This window comes from Orycteropus afer, unplaced genomic scaffold, assembly GCF_000298275.1.
Source record: "Orycteropus afer afer isolate SDZICR_OR568_19922 unplaced genomic scaffold, OryAfe1.0 scaffold00027, whole genome shotgun sequence".
NCBI lineage: Eukaryota > Metazoa > Chordata > Mammalia > Tubulidentata > Orycteropodidae > Orycteropus > Orycteropus afer.
This window is the reverse complement of record NW_006921614.1, coordinates 12,445,909-12,466,346: the sequence shown is the minus strand read 5'-3', so window position 1 is coordinate 12,466,346 and position 20,438 is coordinate 12,445,909. Positions and strand designations below refer to the sequence as shown.

The 20,438-nt window shown below is 43.9% G+C and overlaps 1 protein-coding gene across 1 annotated transcript; it reads left to right on the top strand.

Annotated features, from left to right (window-relative positions):
* Positions 1-1,303: 1,303 nt before the first annotated feature.
* PSMG4 (proteasome assembly chaperone 4) lies at positions 1,304-19,125 on the top strand. The gene is made up of 3 exons (XM_007935360.1): positions 1,304-1,477; positions 11,374-11,449; positions 19,004-19,125. Exons 1-3 carry the CDS (start codon positions 1,304-1,306, stop codon positions 19,123-19,125), a joined length of 372 nt encoding a protein of 123 aa, XP_007933551.1.
* The last annotated feature ends 1,313 nt before the right edge of the window (positions 19,126-20,438 follow it).

Here is a 20,438-nt window from a genome sequence, read left to right as displayed (position 1 = left end):
CAGCAGGAATGCTCCTTGGAAGCAAGAATGGCCAGACTTCCTCTCACCTACTTTGGTCATGTTATCAGAAGGGACCATTCCCTGGAGAAGGATGTCATGCTTGGTAAGGTGGAGGCTCCACGAAAGAGAGGAAAGCCCTCAACGTGATGAGATTGACACAGTGGCTGCTGCAATGGGCTCAATATTGCAAGGATCTTGGAGCTCATGCAGGACCGGGCAGTGTTTCCTTCTGTTGTGCATAGGGTCGCTATGAATTGGAGATGACTGGACGGCACCTAACAACAACGACAACAACAACTCCTCAGTGGGAACATCGGCCGCCATTCACCTTGTACTCTCGTCATCCTTTCCTCTTTTCTGAGAGGTGTTGTTGCTGTTGTTAAGTGCCGTCGAGTCGTTTCGGACTCATAGCGACCCCATGCACAGCAGAACAAAACACTGCCCGAAACACTGAACGAAACACTGCGGGGTGCAGACTGGGGTAGCAAGGTCCTCCTGGGTTTGATATCCCAGTGAACAGGTATCATCAATTCCCCTCCCTCTCTCTCCTGGGTCTCTGAGAGGTACCTATTCTTATTTCCATTTTGGAGAAGAGGATCTCCAGAGGTTGAAAGGTTAGTTAGTGCTTGACCATGATCCAGCATAGGGGGCGCGTGGTTTGACTCAAAAAGGTGCCTACACATCCTCCCACTAACTTAATTAAGGATATTTCCTCATTACCATTTTTAAGGCTTAGCTATCTAAGTTCAAAGTTTCCTTCCAGTTACAGGGCAGCTAGGATGAGGATTTGGTAAACCAGAGCACAGCAAACCACATTAGGAACGAGGTGGCTGCTCCGAAAGGACGTAATTAGAATGTGATTGTCTTTTAAGGACAACGTTTCAAGACTCAGGAAGACGTCGTGGGTAGATTCAGCACATTAATTTCGTTCATAAGCAGTAATAATGGAATGTGGGACGGAGGGAACAAGGGAGAGCGGGTTCTACTGGACACCCCCAGCCCACGATGACAGTAGTTTTTCCCGGCAGAGGTAAGGTCCGTCCAACACGCTAGAGTGTAAGGAAAGGTCTGCCCCAACCAGAAGGAGGGCGAGGCAAAGGTCTTCAGCCCTCAGTCGGTGCGGAAAACGTAGCCAAAGACCCCAACACGAGAAGAGGCCGGGAGTCGCCCCGCCCAGCCCTGGCAACCCGGAAGTGAAAGAGAGCGCACTCTTTTGGCGCTGTTCGACCTCTCTGCGCGGTGGTGCCTTTCTCGCCGGATTTGCGACAGCAGCAGCGGGGTTAAGGTGGTGGAGCTTGAGGACATGGAGGGGCCGCCGGCCGTCGCGGACGGGGGCGTTTCCCTGCACAACTTTAGCGCAAGGTTGTGGGAGCAGCTTGTCCACTTTCACGTTATGCGGCTGACGGACTCTATCTTCCTGTGGGTGGGAGCCACTCCGCATTTGCGCAATCTCGCCGTGGCCATGTGCAACCGCTACGTGAGTGCAGACAGGAGAGGGGCGGGGCCGGTGGACGAGCTGGGGGTGTGGGGACGGTGTGTAAGGCCGGTAGGGGCGGAAACCGTAGGCTGGAGTCCGCACTGGGTGTGGAAGGGTGTGCTGGGAGTGAGAGAAAGAGGGTGCGGGACGTGTGAGTGAGGGACCGGAAGGGGGTGGGCGCAGGGCCGCCGGAGGGGCGGGATCAGAGCGTGTTTTGAGTGTGGGATAGGGGTGGGGGTGGGGGTTGCGGGGCTTAAAAATTTCTGAAAGCAGGGGTCTAGGGCTTGAGAGGAAGTGCTGGGTGTGGAGGGAGCGCGGGGGAGCGGGTAGGACGGGCGGAGGCGGGGTGCAGACTGGGGTAGCAAGGTCCTCTTGGGTTTGATAGCTGAGTGAACAGGTATCATCAATTCCCCTCACTCTCTTTCATGGGTCTGCTGAGTCCTCGGGGCAGCCAGCGTCTGTGGCTGTCTTTAGGAAGCCCGAGCATCCCTGCGCCTCCGCCCATTAGGTGATGGAGGTCGGGCCCCGTCCCTCCTGGTGGGACTGTAGGAGCTTTTCTCCTTTTCTGGCCTTCCAGTGCTAGTTCCCCTCTTTTCCCGTCTGTGTAGGATGGAATGCCCCAGAACGTCATCCTTCGGCTTTGTTTTCTTCTGGTGCACTTACTACTTGGAGATACTGCCTCTTAGCTTTCATAACATTCTATATTTTCACCTACACTTATTACATATCTAATACAGATATCTTTTCGGAACTTTAGACTTATGTGTCTTCACTGGGATGTCTAATAGGCATCTCACACTTTACATGTCAAGATCAGACTCTTGATCTTCTCCCCCAAAACCAGCTCCTCTCACAGCCCCATCTCTGGGTGTTCAGGGTAAAACGTAGTCATCCTTGATCCCTCTTTCTCTCACACTCTGTGTGCCATATGTTGGTGAATCTATAAACACTGTTTCCAGTCAGAGGTCCCTGGGTGGTGCTGAATGTTTGTGTTGGGCTACTAACTTACAAGTTGGCAGTTTGAACCCACCCCATGGCACCACAGAAGAAAGATGTGGGAACCTGCTTGTGTAAATCCAAGAGAACTCTTCAGAACAGGTCTATACTGTAATACATGGGATTGCCATGAATTGAAATCAACACCAGAGTGATAGACTGCACTGTCAATCAAAACATACCTGGAATCCAATCATCCATCACCTCCTTTATTTCTTCCACCCTGAGCCAGGCTTCCTTTATCCTGGCTCCTTTCCTTGCTTCCCCCTTTGCAAAAAGGGCATGGAGGAGGCGTCCTCTGACCTCTTCTAACTTCAGGAGGAGGAGACAGAAGCACCATCAGCCTGAGACTGCTTCCTATGGGGCAGAGGTTAGACATGCTGTCACTGGCCAACCTTTCTACTGGGTCTGTGATCAACTAACTGTTCCTCCCACAGCACTCTCTACTACTCTCCTGGGTTCAGTAATTCATTGCAGAGGCCACACGGAACTCACAGACAATACTCAAGATTATGGGAGTTTATTAGGGAAGTAATAGATTACAATTCACATTCAGGAACACTCAGGATACAGTTCTTTTATCAGGACAGCCTCCCCTCGGCCATGCCAGGAGGCATGCCTCTCTTTGGTCCTGGGCTTGTCAGCCCTGCTTGGGCAAATGTTACAAAGGTCTTTTAACTCTGCTGATAGGTGCATCCCACTCCACCAGCAAGTCTCCTGCCTGAAGGCACTCATCTTTTGCTCTGTGGGCCAGCAACCTTACCGCTCCATCTCATGCTTATCTCTTGGTTCTGCTGCCTCTGCTGCTGCTGTTGTCTCTCTGCACAGGAATCTCCGGTCCAAGGACGTGCTCCACTCCTGGCTTCTATCTTGATGGTAGTGAGATCTCCCCTTTCCATCTCTGGGGTGGATTATTTTAAGCCTAGTGGAATGGCAAAACTGACCGATTCCCGTGTTAGCATTCCATATACCTTATTTCCATGGCCCTTTCCCCGCAAGGGTGTCATGCAACGTACCTTATTTACATTATTAACAAGCTATCCAGTCCCCTTGGTGGGCCACAAGCACCTCACATTTACATAGTTCCACCCAGTCATCTGGTGGGAGTCACAAAGACCACAGCTAGAAGAGCCATATTAAATAATTTACTTTAAGAACAAACTCAGAGTGCAATCCAGGGACTTTACCTCAAGGCCTTATGTGACCTGACTGCCTGTTGCCAGATCTTATCTTCCTTACACACTCTTGCCTCTTCGCTGTTAATGGCATATCCAGCATGCCCTACTCGCTTTCCCTTCTTCACTGTATTGTCTGTTTTCTCTTACTGGGATATGTATGTCATGATAACCATGAGATTTGCCTGTTTTATTTTTGTATTCTCAGAGCCTGACACATGGAAGCTGCTCATGAAATAATTGTTGAATGAATGAGTGAGGCTCCCCACCCCCTTGTTGCTCATAGTATATAGGGGAAGACCAGTACCCAAAAGCCAGTCAGACAGTAGCATTGTAATCTCTGAGGGGTCACCAGGGGTCAGTGAGAAATGAGAAGAGTGAGCCTTTCATTTCACAGTACTTTTCTTACAGAGAAAGGCTTCTAGAAGGAGAAAGCATTTGAATTAGGACACTGTATTCCTCTTTTGCTTCTCATTTCCTCTTCTGTGGGGGGCTCCCCCCCACCCCCCATTTGTGGTGGGTACTGGCAGGTGGTCCTTTGAGCATGTGTTATTTCCATGCGTCTTTTCATTCACGGAGTGAGTGAATGGGCTGTGGTGATGGGCAGGGTTGTGGACATGGAGGTGTGGCACCCACCTCACATTCTTTTCTAGTCCTTAGGTTTTAGTAATAAACAGCAGATGAGGTCAAAGGCCACATTAGGCTGTATGGAGGCCCAAGGCTATTTAATAGTAAGACCACTCAGTTTCAGTGCCTTTGTGTCCTTTTGTGCTTTGGTGGCGTAGTGCCTAAGGCACTTGACTGCTAATCAGAAGGCTGGCAGTTCAAACCCACCAGCCACTCCTTGGAAGGAAAGTTGGGCAATCTACTTGCATAGTGATATTGCCTTGGAAACCCAGGGTGTTGCAATGAGTTGGATCTGACTCAATGACAGTGAGTTTGGTTTTTGGTTTTTTTGATTTGGGAGCGTAAGTAATGGCTTCTCTTATTTTAGTGTCTAATCACTTGGTAGTCATAGCTCCCAGTGGGATGTATTTTCCCAACTAGAATTTGAAAGTCCTTCAGGATCAGGCAGGAAACGGAGCAAGCCTCAGTTAATAGTCTACTTCCACTGACTGGTAATGTGTGACTGGATATTGGTGTGTATTATCTGTTTGTGTTCATGGTTTCAAGTCCTTTGAGTATATACCTAGGAGTGGGATTGCTGGGCCATATAGGAGCTCTGGTGGCATAATGCCTAAGTCATGTGACTGTTAACCAGAAGGCTGGAGGCTGAAACCCACCAGCCACTCTTCAGAAGAAAGATTGGGCAATCTACTTCTCTAGTGATACCAGGTCGGAAACCCAAGGAGGGGTCGCTATGAGTCGGATCTGACTTGGCAGCAGTGAGTCTTTTTTTTTTTAATAGTAATTCTGTGTTTAACTTTTTGAGGAACTGCTAAACTATCTTACACAGTGGCTGTGCCATTTTGTATTTCCACCAGCAATGCACAAGAGTTCCAGTTTCTCCACATCCTCACTAGCATTTGTTGTTTCTGTTTATCTGATAATAGCCATCTTCAGACCAAACCAAACCAAACTCATAATAACCATCTTCAAACCAAACCAAACCAAACTCATTGCCATTGAGTCTATTCTGACTCATAGCGACCCCTTTCGAGTTTCTAAGGCTATTAATCTTTACGGAAACAGCCTACCTCTTCTTTCTTCCACAGGGCAGCTCCTGGATTCAAACCAGTGGCCTTTTGGTTAACAGCCAAATGTCTTAACCACTATACCACCAGAGCTCTTTAATAGCCATCCTAGTGGGTGTAAAGTAGTATTTTGTGAATCTGATAGTGTAGTGACTAAGGCATCTGACTGCTAACCAGAAGGCTGGTGGTTCAAACCCACCAGCCACTCCTCAGAAGGAAGGTTGGGCAATCTACTTCCGTAGTGATACTGCCTCGGAAACCCAAGGAGGGGTTGCTATGAGTCAGGTCCAACTTGACAGCACATAACAACAACAACGCCTAATGATGTTGAGCATCTTTTTATGTGCTTGTTGGCCATTTGTATGTCTTCTTTTGTGTAATGTCTATTCAAGTCCTTTGCTAGTTTTTTGATTAGGTTGTTTGTCTTTCAGTTGTTGAGTTGTAGTTTTTTTTTTTAATTGTTGTAAGATTTCTTTTATTCATTTAATTTATTGTTGAGAACATGTACAGTAAAACATACACCATTTCAACTATTTCTCCATGTACAATCATTGACATTGATTATATTCTTAATTGTGCACAACCATTCTCATCCTCCTTTTTCGAATTGTTTTCACTTATTAATATAAACTCACTGCCTCCAAAGTTTCCTATCTAATCTTAGGAGTTGATATTGTCAGTTTGATTTCATGTCAGTAGTTCTTAAAAGAGCACAATGCTTTGTTTTGACTACACAAAGAAATCTGTTGTGAATGAAGTACAGCCATAATGCTCCTTAGAAGTGAGAATTGGTGAGACTTTGCCTCTCATAACTTTGCTCATGTTGTCTGGAGGATATCATGCTTGGTGAAGTAGAGGGTGAGTGAAAAAGGAACATCCTCAATGAGATGAATTGACACAGTGGCTGCAGCAATGGGCTCAACCACAGCAACATTATGAGGATGGTGTGTGACTGGGAAGTATTTTGTTCTTTTGTACATAGGGTCACTATGAATCGGAACCAACTTGATAGTACCTAACAGCAACAACATTGTTTGATTTAGGAGTCCTGGTGGCGTGGTTTGTTAAGCATGTGGCTGCTAACCGAAAGGTCGACGGTGTGAACCCACCATTCGTTCCCCAGAAGAAAGATGTGGCAATCTGCTTCTGTAAAGATTTCAGCGTTGGAAACCCTACGAGGCAGTTCTACTCTATTGCTATAGGGTTACTATGAGTTAGAGTTGACTTGATGGTAATTTTTTTGATTGGTTGGTTTTAGAAGATTTCAGGGAATATTTTTAGTTTAAGGTTTAAAGATGATGTTATAGCAGTAGTTTTGGGGGTTCATCCAGCCTCCATGACTCCAGAAAGTATGGATTCCTTTGAGGATTTGAAATTCTAATCTACATTTCCCCCCTTTTGATCAGGTTTCTTCTGTAGAATCATAGTTTTTTTTTTAAAACATATTTTAGATATTAAGCCCTTATCAGATATATGATTTCCATATATTATTTTATTTTTTAAATTTCCTCTCATTTCTTAGTTGTCTTTGTACTTTCTTGATACTGTCCTTTGATGCACAAAAGTTTTGCATGTTGATAAAATCCAGTTTATCTATTTTTTCTTTTGTTCATGCTTTTGGTGGTGTAGCTAAGAATATGTTCCCAAGTACAAAGCCCTGAAGATTTATCCCTGTTTTCTTCTAAGAGTTTTGTGGTTTTGGCTCTTACATTTAGGTTGTAGATCCATTTTGCATTTATTTTTGTATATGGTATGAGTTATAAGCCCAGCTTCATTCTTTTGCATGTAGAGATCCAGTTCTCCAGCACCATTTGTTGAAAAGTCTATTCATTTCAGTATAAGACAATAAACTTGACAGCTTTCCTGAAATTGGTTGGCCATAAATGTATGGATTTATCTCTGGACTCTCAGTTCTATTCTATTAGTCTAGATATCTGTCCTTAGACCAGTACCAGACTCTTGATTACTGCAGCTTTGTAATAAGGTTGCTAGGTGCACAATGGTTTGTGCATGACTACTAACCAAAAAAAGGTTGGCAGTTTGAATCCACCCAGTGGCATCATGGGAAAAAAGGCCAGGTGATCTGTTTCTGTTAAGACTGTAACCAAGAATACCCAATGGAGCAGTTTTACTCTGTAATATATGGGGTTGCCAGGAGTTGGAATTAACTCAGTGACAACTAACAACAGCTTTGTAATCGGTTTTGAAATTGGTAAGCATGAGTCTTCTTACTTTGTTCTTCCTTTATAAGATTGCCTTGGCTATCTCGGGCCCCTTACAGTTCCACATGAATTTAAGGATTGGCTTTTTCAATTTTGTAAGGAAGGCTGTTAGGATTTTCATAGGTATTTGACTCTGTGGAAGGAAGACAGGGTAATCTACTTCCGTAAAGATTTACCACCTTGGAATCCCAGTGGGGGGTCGCTATGAGTTGGAATCGATTCGATGGCAGTGGGTTTTTGGTAGATTGCTCTGGGTACAGTTGACATTTTAACATTCTAAGTCTAATCTGTGAACATGGATTGTCCTTCCATTTATTTAGTATCTTATATATTTTTTGTTCATCTTTTATAACCCTACAAATTCTGTCTGTATTGCAGTTACTTTGAACCCTTAGAAGACAAGGAGTCCATCTCTGACCTCTTTTTTCCTCACTCTACACACACTCTGTTTGCTCAGTTCACTTGTGTGGATCTGGAAGGAGGGCATTAAACCTCACAGCCTCTCACCTCTTTCATGTCTGTGCCCCTCAAAAAACCGTGTGTGGTGCGGTGAGTTACTTAATATAGCTGTTCTAGCCATTGCCTTTGTGATTCCCACCAGATGATTGGGTGGAACTATGTAAATGTGAGGTGCTTGTGCCCACCAAGGGGATTGGATAGCTTGTTAATAATGTAAAGTCCGTGACCCCCTGGTGGGGAAGGGACCATGGAAATAAGGTGTATGGAACACTAACGTGGGGACTGATCAGTTCTGACAGTCCTGAGAGTCCACTAGGCTTAAAATGAGCCATCCTAGTGGAAGAAAGGGGGATCTCACTGCCATCAAGAGAGAAGAGCCACGAGTCGAGTGTGTCTTTGGACCCAAGTTCCTTGCACTGAGAAGGCAGAGATGGCAGAGAGACAGCAACAGCAGAGGTGGCAGCATCAAGAGACTGGAATGAGACAGAGCATTGGGCTTCCTGGCCCACAGAGTGAGAAAGCTGAGTGCCTTCAGGCAGGAGGCTTGCTGGTGGAGTGGGGTGCTTCTTTTGGTTCCTATTGGCAAAGCTAAAAGAGTTTTGTAACACTGGTCTGAGCAGGGCAGAAGCCAAGGCCAGAGAGAAATGTGCCTGTGGTATGTCTGAGAAGTTGTCCTGATGGAAGAGCCATATCCTGAGTTGTTTCTGATCCTGAATCATAACCTGTTACTTCCCTAATAAACTTTTAATTGTAAGTATTGTCTGTGAGTTCTGTGTGGCCATTGGAACAAATTATCAAACCCAGTAGAGAGTATAGCAGGAGGGATGGTTAGTGTCAGAATTGGTAAAAAGGGTTAGTGGATGGTGGCATGTCTGGCCCCCACCTTGTAGGAATCACTCTTGGACTAATACTGCTGATGGTGATTCTGACTCCACCTCATGAAGTTAGAGGAGGCCAAATCCTACTACCCCTACAGCCTTTATTAAAAAATAAACAACAAAAAAAAACCAAACCCATTGCTGTTGAGTCGATTCTGACTCATGGTGACCCCCATTGCGTTTCTGAGGTGGTAAATCTTTATGGAAGTAGATTGTCCAGTCTTGCTTCTGTGAACTGGCTGGTAGGTTTGAACCACTAACCTTCTTTTTTTTTTTTTTTTTAATTTTTTAATTGTGATTTGGGTGAAAATTTACAGAGAATATACACTTTCCATACAGCAGATCACATACACTTTGTCTCATGACATTGACCACAATTTAGCACAATGCAACATCTCCTCTCCCACTTCCTCCTAATAGGTACCGTTTCCCTGTGTCCATCCTTCCATGCACTCCTACCCCCTGAGCTGTCTTCCTGTGCCTGAGCAGCCCTTCTTTCTCTCTTGCTTGTTGAACCACTAACCTTCTGGTTAGCAGTCAGATACTTTAGGCACTGTGGTACCAGAGCTCCACACCCTTTATACACCATGGCAATTTCTGAGACACCCCACATTCTTAGTGAAGCTGTTTCTTCTAAAAATCTGCTATATTAATAAGTTTTGGTCATATTATAAATTGGTTGTTTTTTCTCCCAAGCTTGTTAGTTGCCATCAAATCAGTTGTGACTCATGGCATCACATGTGCCATGAGTAGAACTGTGCTCCACAGACCATGTGGAAACAGAGCACCAGGCCCATTTTCCAAGGTGTCTTGGGGTATATTTGAACCACCAACCTTTCAGCTAGTGGTTGAGCACTTAACTGTTTGTGCCACCCAGGGACTATTTTCTTTTAAGCTGGGACTTTTTAATGACTGTTGTTGTTGTTGTTATGTGCTGTTGAGTCAGACCCGACTCATAACAACCCCTCCTTGGGTTTCCGAGGCAGTATCACTACAGAAGTAGATTGCCCAACCTTCCTTCCTTCCGAAGAGTGGCTGGTGGGTTTGAACCTCTAGCCTTTTGGTTAGCAGTCAAGTGCCTTAGGCACTATGCTACCAGAGCTCCCTTTTAATGATTAGGGAGGTTACTTTCATAGCCATTGGAAGTAAGATGACTTACAGATTTCAGAAGGACCATATTTAGTTATTTTAAAATTATTGATGTTGTTCTTTCAGTTTTATTGTAAGCTCCTTACCTGCAACAACTGTTGGCTAAGCATTTTCAGAAGTTATATTTTCACTATTCGATGCTGGTGGCTGGTTCTTTTTCCCAAAGTCTTATGGTCCTTGTTGAACTTGTAGAAGCTAGAAGAGCCTTTTGGAATGGAACTCTGTCTAGTAGAGGCCTCTTTCTTCCCAGCTTAGACAAGGAGGTCAGGCCTATGCCTCTGAACTGGTGGCTGCTGAGGGGTGGAGGAGAGGCAGCATAAGGCTCTTGGCACCTAGGCTCTGGGATTTTTTTTTTTTTTTTTGCTGTGGTCTTAATGACCTCGTTTGCTTCCCTCCAGGCTGTAATGTTGCCTGTGGTAGTTAAGGTTGTGTGTCAGCTTGTCTGGGCCGTGATTTTGATTGACTTGGCAACTGTATGTAGTTACTCGCCATGATGACATTGGGTGTGGTATAGTCACCTCCATGGAGGAATCTGCTGTGAGCAGTGAGATAGTTGAAGAAGAGTTGCCTTTGGGGTGGGGCCTGCTTCCAAAAAATATGGAAGGGATCCTGCATTTGGTTTGCAATTCATTATCTCCAGTTCCTAGACTTGAACCAGTGGCCTCCCGTGTTGCCTGTTGTTGCAATTGTTGCTTTCATAGCCTGTTAGCCAACAATCTGCCATCTTACTGATGATCTTGGATTGGTCAGTCTCTGCAGCCAGCAGCTGTGTGAGTCAGGAGAAGCATCCAGCTTGCTCCTGTGGGCCTGAGAGGCAGAGCTGAAGCCTAAGGTTAGGGGCCTCCACCCGCCCCCTAGAGCTGGCATTCTGTATTCAGACTTCTAGCCTAGTCTTCCCCTAGAGCTGTCACTCAGAATTCAGACTTTCAGCCTCCTAAACTGCAAGAGAATAAGTTAAAGCTTTCTACTTACAGTATTCTTGTTACAGCAGCACTGTAGAAGTAAGACATTGCCCTTCGGCATGTTTTGAGTTTCCTATATTAAAATAAGCACTTGTGTCAGGTAAGTCTTGCAACTCATGAGTAGCACTATGGAGCTGACTTCAAGTATTTTCTCTGCAGAGTGTTCCCACTGCAGTGACTTCATCTACATCAAGAGTTAAATCTGCTTGCCTTTTGACATAGTGCAAGCCCTTTTTTCTCTTGGAGAATGTGTTCTGACTTGGCAGAATCTGGCACTGCCCCCTTGGGAAGCATCCCGGGAGCAGATGCCTAGGGACTGTTTGGGGGAGGAGTAGCAATGTATTCTCTGTTTTGTTTTTAGGACTCCATCCCTGTGTCTACCTCTCTTCTTGGAGACACTTCTGACACAACATCCACTGGCCTGGCTCAGCGCTTAGGTACGTACTGGCACGTGCGCTCATTTCATGTGAGACTAGTCCCATGGGCAACTCTGTGTTTAATGACAGTTGAAGCAAATCACTTAGAAGTAAAGGATTTGTAGTAAGAGAAAAGTCAGTTTGTTGTCTGCCAGTAAGTGCAAATGTGTATGTTAAGTCTTTGTTAGCTGGGCACAGCATGCTCGCCACTATCATCCCATGTGCTGTGGCTATCATCCAACTGATGAGGGACAGATCTATTTACTCCTCCTGTGAGCACATTCATTTCACACTCAGGAATGTCACAGAGCTGAGGGGGAGAGTAGGTGATGCCACAGTGCTCAGCAGGCAGGGGCTCAAGGTAACCTCCCAGACTCTTGCTGTGGAGTCTGGGGAGAAGGTACCACTGCTGGGCAGGAAAAGCTGCCTTTCAGTGTGCTGCTCTTCAGGGCTGGAGTGGAACAGAGATCCTGGCTGATGGGTCAGTATGGAGTGGCCTGGCTGATGGGTCAGTATGGAGTGGGCAGGAAGACAGAGCATGAGAGAGTGAAGGCCCACCCCTTCTCACACTTCTGCACATACCAGACAGCCAAGTGGTGTGTGCCTGCAAACCCCAGCATGAGTGTCCCTGGCCAATGTGACTAGGCAGTCACAACTCCCAGAGATGTTAGCTTGGATGCACCTCTGCTTCCTCCTAGCCCCTTCCTGAGTCCCTAATCAGCTCAGTTCTCATTCAGTGACTGAGCCGTCCACTAATCCTGGTGTGGGAGTATCCAGGGGAATGAGACTAGACCCTCCTTTGGGGAATCTTATGTTATAGGACAACACAGAAATGTCTTATCTATAAGAATAAAGACATCTACTGAGGGCTTGCTTTACGCTAAGCACTGCATTACACACTTCATATGAGTCATTTCTTTAAGTTTTAGCAAGCTTAGGCATCATTTTCTGTTGTTACACCCATGTTACAGATGAGGGCTTGTCAGTACCCAGCATAGGATCTGACATTGAGTGTGTGCTCAACAAATGTTTATCAGTTGGGTAAGTGATAACAAGAGGAAGGAAATGGGTTAGATGACTTGGAAGACCTATGTTTTCACAAGATTCTGGGAAGTGTTCTTATGGAACCAGTAAGTTTTAAACTGAAGTGTTGAATCAGTGGCTTGGGATTTATTCATCAGGCATTTAATACTTGCCTGTAATTGACATTAGTCATCAAGGTTATATCCTTTCACTATACTTACTCAATCTGTATGCTGAGCAAACAGTCCAAGAAGCTGAACTATATGAAGAAAAACTTGTCATCAGGATTGGAGGAAGACTCATTAACAACCTGTGATACGCAGATGATGCAAGCTTGTTTGCTGAAAGTGAAGAGGACTTGAAGCACTTACTGATATAGAGCAAAGACTGCAGTCTTCAGTAAGGATCATACCTCAACATAAAGAAAACAAAAATCCTCACAACTGGACCATTAAGCAACATCATGATAACCAGAGAAAAGATTGAAGTTGTCAAGGATTCATTTTACTTGGATTCACAATTAATGCTCATGGAAGCAACAGTCGAGAACTCTGCTGCAGAAGACTCTTTAAAGTGTTAAAAAGCAAAGATATCACTTTGAAGACTAAGATGTGCCTGACCTAAGCCATAGTGTTTTCATTCTCCTCATAGGCATGCAAAAGCTGGACAAGGAATAAAGAAGACTGAAGAAAAATTGTTGCTGTTAGGTTCTGTTGAGTTGGCTCCTACTCATAGCGACCCTGTGTACAACAGCATGAAACATTGCCTGGGCCTGTGCCAGCCTCACAATGCTTGCTATACCTGAGCCCGTCATTGCAGCCACTGTGTCAGTACATCTCGTTAAAGGCTTTCCCCTTTTTTGTTGACCCTCCACTTTACCAAGTATGTTATCCTTCTTCTGGGAATGATCCCTTCTGACAACAGAACCAAAGTAGGTGAGACAAAGTCTGGCCATTCTTGTTTCCAAGGAGCATTCCAGCTGCACTTCTTTTAGGATATATTTGTTTGTTCTTTTGGCAATCCATGGTACTTCAGTATTCTTCGCCAGCACCACAACTCAAAAGCATCAACTTTTCTTCCGTCTTCCTTTTTCATTGTTACAGCTCTCACATGCATATAAGGTGATTGAAAATACCATGGCTTGGGTTAAGTGCACCTTGGTCTTCAAAGAGACATCTTTGCTCTTCAGCACTTCAAAGGGTCTTTTGCTGCAGATTTTCCCAGTGCAATAGGACGTCTGATTTCTTGACTGCTGCTTCCATTGGTGTTCATTGTGGATCCAAGTAATATGAAATCTTTGACAACTTCAATCTTTTGTCCATTTATTGTGATGCTTCTTATAGGTCCAATTGTAAGGATCTTTCTCATTTTCTTTATGTTGAGCTGTAGTCCATACTTCAGATTGTAGTCTTTAATCTTATCAGTAAATGCTTCAAGTCCCCTTCACTTTCAGCAAGCAAGGTTGTGTCGTCTGCATATAGCAAGTTGTTAGTGAGTCTTGATCCTACATTCTTCTTCATATAGTCCAGCTTCTGGGATTATTTGCTCCACAGATTGAATAAGTATGGTGAAAGGATACAACCCTGACACATTCCCTTCCTGGTTTTTCTTTTTTTAATGCATTTTATTGAAATACAATTTATGTACAGTGAAATAAACAAAACTAAAGTGACATGGGTCAATGCATTTTTTTTTTTTTCTGCAGTGTTCCCTCCGCTCTTCTCCCACCCCTGGCACCAACAAAGAAAGTTTCCTCCCATATATAAACCTTTCCTTGACCCTCCACAACAATGAACTAATACTATATTTGTCCTTCTGTGATTGACTTATTTTACTCAGCATAATGTCCTCCAAATTCATCCATATTATGTGGTGTTTTGCAGACTCTACATTACTCTTCAGTGCTGCATAGCATTCCATTATGTGTATGTACCATAGTTTGGTCATCCACTCTTCTACTATAAATCTTAAGAGATAAGTCCCTTGCCAGATATGTTATTATCAGTAAATATGAATTTGTTGCTGTCATTTTTGTTATGTGCTTTTTCATAGTGTCGATTTCTTTGTTCCATTCAGTTTTTTTTTTGCTGAGCTCATTTTGTTCATGAATCATGTTACCATTTCCTTCAAATAAATATTAAAATATTGTTTTAGTATTTGCTGAATATTTATGCTGGTCCTCTTTTTTATTTTGATGTAAAGGTTTATCATTTTTCTTTGAGGTTACCCTGTGATTTATAATTTTCTTCCCAAGTTCAGAGCAGTCTATTCTATCTTGTAGTTGTCTTAACTTCCGTACCATCTAGAAGTTCTGTAATGACACAGTTTTTTCCCTATTTTTGGTTTGTAGTTGTCCTCATTTGTCAATTGATGTCTCTCGTTCCCCATTTATAATCTTGTAGGCTTTTTTTTACTTAGGATACTTCCATAGCTAAGTTGGTTTCTGGGTTATATCATCATGTATGTTCATGGTCAGTTGTTGGCTGTTGTTGCTTCTCTGTCCAAAGGGCTCCTTTAGCATCTCTTGTAAGGTTGGACTGTTTTTTAACAAATTCCCTTAATTTCTGCTTATCTGGAAATATCCTAATTTCACTATCCTATTTGAGGGACAGTTTTGCTGGTACATAATTCTTGGTTGGAAATTTTTCTCTTTCAGTGTTTTATATGTACCATCCCATTGTTTCTTGCCTGCATGGTTTCTGTTGAGAAATCTGAGCATTGTCTTATTGGTTGCCCCTTGTAGGTAACTTTTCGTTTTTCCTGTGCTGCTCTCATGATTCTTTGTATTTGGTTTTGGTAAGTTTGATGATGATAGGTCTGGGTGATTTACTTTTGGGGTCTATCCTGTTTGGGGTTCATTGGACTTCCTGAATAGATAGATATATTCTCATCTTTATCATACCAAGAAAGTTTTCTTCCAACAAATCTTTGACAATTTTCTCTGTAGTTTTATTTGTCTCATTCTGTTCTGGAATTCTGATGACACGTAGGTTATTCCTTTTGATGGTATCCCACAAGAACCTTAGGCTTTCTTCATTTTGTTTTATCTTTTTTCTGATTGATCCCTTTCCAAAGAAGTGTTCAGGTTTTTGCCTTCAATTTCACTAATTCTGTCTTCCATTGATTCAGTCTGCTCCTTTGTCCATTCAATGTCTTATCTATTTCTGAAAAATTAGTATTAATCTTTTGGATTTCTGTGTGTAGATTTTGTATAATTTCTAATTTTTCATTTACTCTGTCATTTTGTTCTTGTATTGTCTTTTGAAATTGTTCTAGGGTTTTCTCTGTGTTTTCCTTGATCTGTCTCTCAATTCGTTAAGGATACCTAATGCTGCGTCTTCCTCAGGGATGTGTTTGGGGTCTGTATCCTCGTCCCTTGTTTCTCCTGCTTTATCTTGCTTCTTTGTGTGGACTGTGATCTCTATTGTCTCCAAGGCATTGTGACATTTTTGTGTTTATATTTAATTGGTGATTTTATATTGGAGTGACTAGCCCATGATTTTCATTTTCTTTGTTTTGTTTGTATGTTGTCTATGCAAGCAGGGTACTGTGCTCCTCTGTTCACTAGTTGACAGCACTTACATACTCACCACCTGTCACCAGTCTCCGTTCCTGTTGTCAGACTGTTGTTTGTCCCTGCTGACCTTGGCAAACAGAGCCTATTCTTAGGTCCCTGGAATCCGAATGAGAATGCTATCACTTTAAAATCCAAAATAGTTGCCACTTGTGAAGATTCAAAATGGCTGCACCCTCCATCACTTTAAATATCCAAAATGGCCACTGTTTATAAACATTCAAAATGGCTGCACCCTTGGTTACTTTAAATATCCAAAATGGCTGCTGCATGTAAGCAGTCAATATGGCTGCACCCTCCAGACAGCGGAAAGTCAACAGCTCAGGTTTTCTCCTTCCTTGCTGTTTCCCTTCCTAGTCATAGGCCACGAGCACAGTCATCCCAGCAACCCTTGGTGACCAGGGCTGATCTTTAGGTCAATTCTCAGGTCCCAACACTACTTGGAAATATTCAGACTGTTGGTCCCGTCAGAGTAGTTGACAGTCTGCAGCTCCAACTGTCTCTGTACTCACTGTTTTCATTCAGGTTTTTCCACTAGTTGGTGCCTAATCCACTTCTGTATAGTTCCTTTCAAAGCTCAGGGCTCCGGGATTATCTTCTATATCTCTGTCAATTGGTTTTTCTTTTGTTTGTTGAAGAGGGTCTGTGTTGCTTCTCTGCCTATTCCCCCATCTTCTCCCTTCCTGATTTTAAACCATGCAGTATCTCCTTGTTCTGTTTGAATAGCATCTTCCTGGTCTATGTACAGGTTGCTCATGAACACAATTAAGTGTTCTGGAATTCCCATTCATCTTTTGAATTATGGTGCTGATGAAGAATATTGAATATACCAGAAGAATGAACTAATCTGTCTTGGAAAAAGTATAACCAGAATGCTCCTTAGGTGTGAGCATGGAGAGACTTCAATTCGTGTACTTTGGACAGATTATCAGGAGGGATCAGTACCGGGAGAAAGACCTCATGCTTGGTAAAGTAGAGAGTCAGCAAAATAGAGGAAAACCTTCAATGAAATGGATTGACCCAGTGGTTGCAACAGTGGGCTCAAACATAACAAATGATTATGAGGATGATTCAGGACTGGACAGGTTTTTGGTCTGTTGTACATGTAGTTGCTATGAATTGGAACTGACTCATTGGCACCTAACAACAACATCGTTATCAAATGATCTGTCATTTGTCCAAACAGGACACTGGCTAGTGTGTAAGGGGGTGCAGGTCATAAGCTAGGAGAGCAGGTATGGACCAGGACTGTCTTGGATAGGCTAGGATACCTGTTTCCCAGCCTATGAGGAGCTAGACACTGTGCTGGCACTGGAAAAACCCGAACAAATCTTACTGCCTGCTGTAAGGCCCCTGGCCTACTGGAGGAGACAGAAGAGTATTTGTAAGGAGGTGGGGTATGGGCAGTAGTAGGGGTGTCACATGGGCACTAGAAAGGCAGGGAGTGGCCTGGGAGAGCCTTAGAGAGGAGTTCAAGTTGGACTGGTTGAGGGGGTAGGAAGGATGCTCCCAGCTGAGGAATAGCAGGAGTACCCTGAAGCACCAGGGCATGAACATTACTGTGGAAGGAGTCCATTTCTCTTCTTCAAGCTTGAGCATCTGTGGTCCACTATAGAGGTGTCCGAAGTGGGGTTGAAGAAGCTGAGGCTGGAAGTCAGCGCTCAGGTCATGAGTAGGCCTACCCTTCTCTGCCCTCATCTGTCTAGCACAATGTCAGGCTACTCTGTTACTTATAATCCTGTTTGGCTCTAAAGGTCTTAGATCCACTGACTCATACAGCTGAAAAGAGGCCTCTGAGATTCCAAGGTCCTCCCTTCCTCACTTGACAAACAAGGATCTGGGGCCCCAAGAGGTTCCAGGCAGTGATGGGGTCTGAGGGGACTGGCCCTGTGTTGCCTAGCTCAGGCTCTGCTTGCTCCCAGAGCCATGCCACTTCCTTCATGGCAATGGTGATAACAGGAGTGACATGCTGGCTGCATGGTGGGGTTGGGCACAGGTGTATTCCCACAGTGGGGGTGGGACATGATGTGCTGTTGCTGGTGTACCCCAGCTTTACCTCACCACCTTCGATGACGACGGTAATGATGATGGGCCTCAGATGACCAAGACCGTGATCAGCTAATGTCAGGGTGGTGGTGAGAATGGGTGGGCACCTTTCCACAGCTGAATGGGACTTTGCACATCTGCCTTAAGCATAGTGTGAGGCCTGGCAGGAGGGTCCTTGTAGGCTTGTGAGGAGGTCACCTACACACGGCACAGTTGGTGTTTAACTACGTCAGGCTCATTGCCTAATTGACTTAAAAAGCCTGACCTGTCTTTCTGATTCTGGGTGGGGAACTCTGCTTGTTTTTTGCAGTTGGACCAGTATGCCTTACACAGTTATTACTGGTTGTATAGAAAGAGGCTGAAACATACATTTCACTATCAAATTGAAAACACTATTGTTTGTATGTGTATATGCGTGTGTGTGTAAATGCATAGGAATGAAATGGTTATCTCTGGGAGGGGAGTGCCATTGAAGAACTTTAATAATTTTGTTTTAAATGATTTTATGTTTACTGTACATGTTATTCTTACCCATGTTTTTAAAAAGTTAAAAAAATGAAGGCCTCTATGTATAGCAATAGCTCCCAAACTTCAGTGCTTGGGATCATCTGGGGGGGCTTATTAATCCAAACTGCTGGCCTCATTCCCTGAGTTTCTGTGGGGATGAGGAGGGACTGAAAATCTGTAACAAGTTCCTAGATGATGCTGGTGCTGCCCTCCAGGAGCCACACTTTGAGAACCTCTAGAGAGTAGGAGAGGGTCTAAATGATTTTAGTCTGCATTTGCAGCAACTGTCATAAAAATTAGAACATTTCTTCTCTCCCTTAACCAGTTCTCTTTTTTCCAAGCATTTCTTAGTCCAAAGGTAGGTCTGAGACACCAAGAACCTACAGATGTTTCTCACCAGTGTGTCAACGTATTGTCTCTTTTAGCCAGGAAGACCAACAAACAGGTGTTTGTCAGCTATAATCTTCAGAATACAGACAGCAGCTTCGCATTACTTGTAGAAAACAGAATCAAGGAAGAAATGGATGCTTTTCCAGAAAAATTCTAGCTCAGTGGCAGAAGTGAGGATTTGTAATTTATGTATGACATCATTTTTAAATAAATGCATTGAATTTCAGTGTGATGCTCAAGTGATGTGTTTGAATTTTGTGTTTAAAGGATAGTTGTCTTAGTTATCTAGAGCTGCTATAACAGAAATACCAAAAATGGATGGCTTTTACACATATACATTTATTCTCTCACAATTTAGAAGGCTAGAAGTCCAAATTCAAGATGCTGGCTCTAGGGGAAGGTTTTCTTTCTCTGTCAGTTTACAGTTTAGGAGGAAAGCCCTTGTCTTCAGTATCTGTGGACCCAGTGCTCCTTGGAGATCTCCATGTGTCTTGGAATCAATCTTCTCCTGCGTCTAAGAGGTTCTCAGTGCAGGGACCCGTGGTCCAAAGGATGTGCTTTACACTCAGTTCTTCTTTCTTGGTGGTAGAAGTACTCTCTGCTTCTCTCTCATTGTTTCTATTGTGTAAAAAAAGATGCATTCAGGCTGCACCCGAGAGAAATTCTCCTTACATTGGATCAGGGTTGTGACCTGATTAAGAGTGCTGCTTTTCACCTTAATCTTACAACTGATTGGCTGATCACATCAGATCACATTATGGGGAATGATTACTCCATTACATAACTGCCAGTGAGAATCATGGCCCAGCCAAGGCGACACATATTTTTGAGGGGCACAATTCAATCTATGACAGTAGGCTTAGAACTTTCCTTCTCCTCACCAGGGTTTGGGCCAAAGGCTCATATTGATCTGTCTAGGGAAGGAGAAAAGCAGAATGGGCAGTAAACGGTCTTCCATTGAGCACCCAATGATACAAAGGGTTAGGATGAAATTTGTTGGGATCTAAGACGGCTAATGCAGTAGTCTAAGAGAATGTTTACATTAGGCATGGCTGTTAAATTGCATATGCTCCCAGTTAAAATTAAGGCAAAACTTACTTTTAACACATCTGGGACTGGGGGTGGGGCATTGTTTTCCCAAGACCAGTATCAGCCTGTGAATTGAGGCTGTACAAACTCACTGCCATCAAGTCAATTCCAACACATAGTGATCCCCACTGGGTTTCCAAGGCTTAAATCTATGGAAGCACATTGTCTTATCTTTCTTCTGCGGAGCAGCTGGTGGGTTCAGACCACTGACCTTTTTTGGTTAACAACCAAATGCCTTAACCACTACATCACCAGAAGTTTTTTGAGGCTGTCTAAGAACCCCAAAATTTAGGTACTTAGCTTGAGAGACTTCTGCTCAGGGTGCAGGTTGGACTCCCTTTTGTTTGATAAAAACTCCCATTTAGGTTGCTTCTGTTCATC

What these genes read in the sequence shown, in the direction of transcription:
- PSMG4 (XM_007935360.1), top strand. Translation starts at nt 1,304, where the DNA reads ATGGAGGGGCCGCCGGCCGTCGCGGACGGGGGCGTTTCCCTGCACAAC. An exon ending in TGGCCATGTGCAACCGCTAC is followed by an intron (nt 1,478 to 11,373) that starts GTGAGTGCAGAC and finishes TTTTGTTTTTAG; the next exon opens with GACTCCATCCCTGTGTCTAC. An exon ending in TGGCCTGGCTCAGCGCTTAG is followed by an intron (nt 11,450 to 19,003) that starts GTACGTACTGGC and finishes TGTCTCTTTTAG; the next exon opens with CCAGGAAGACCAACAAACAG.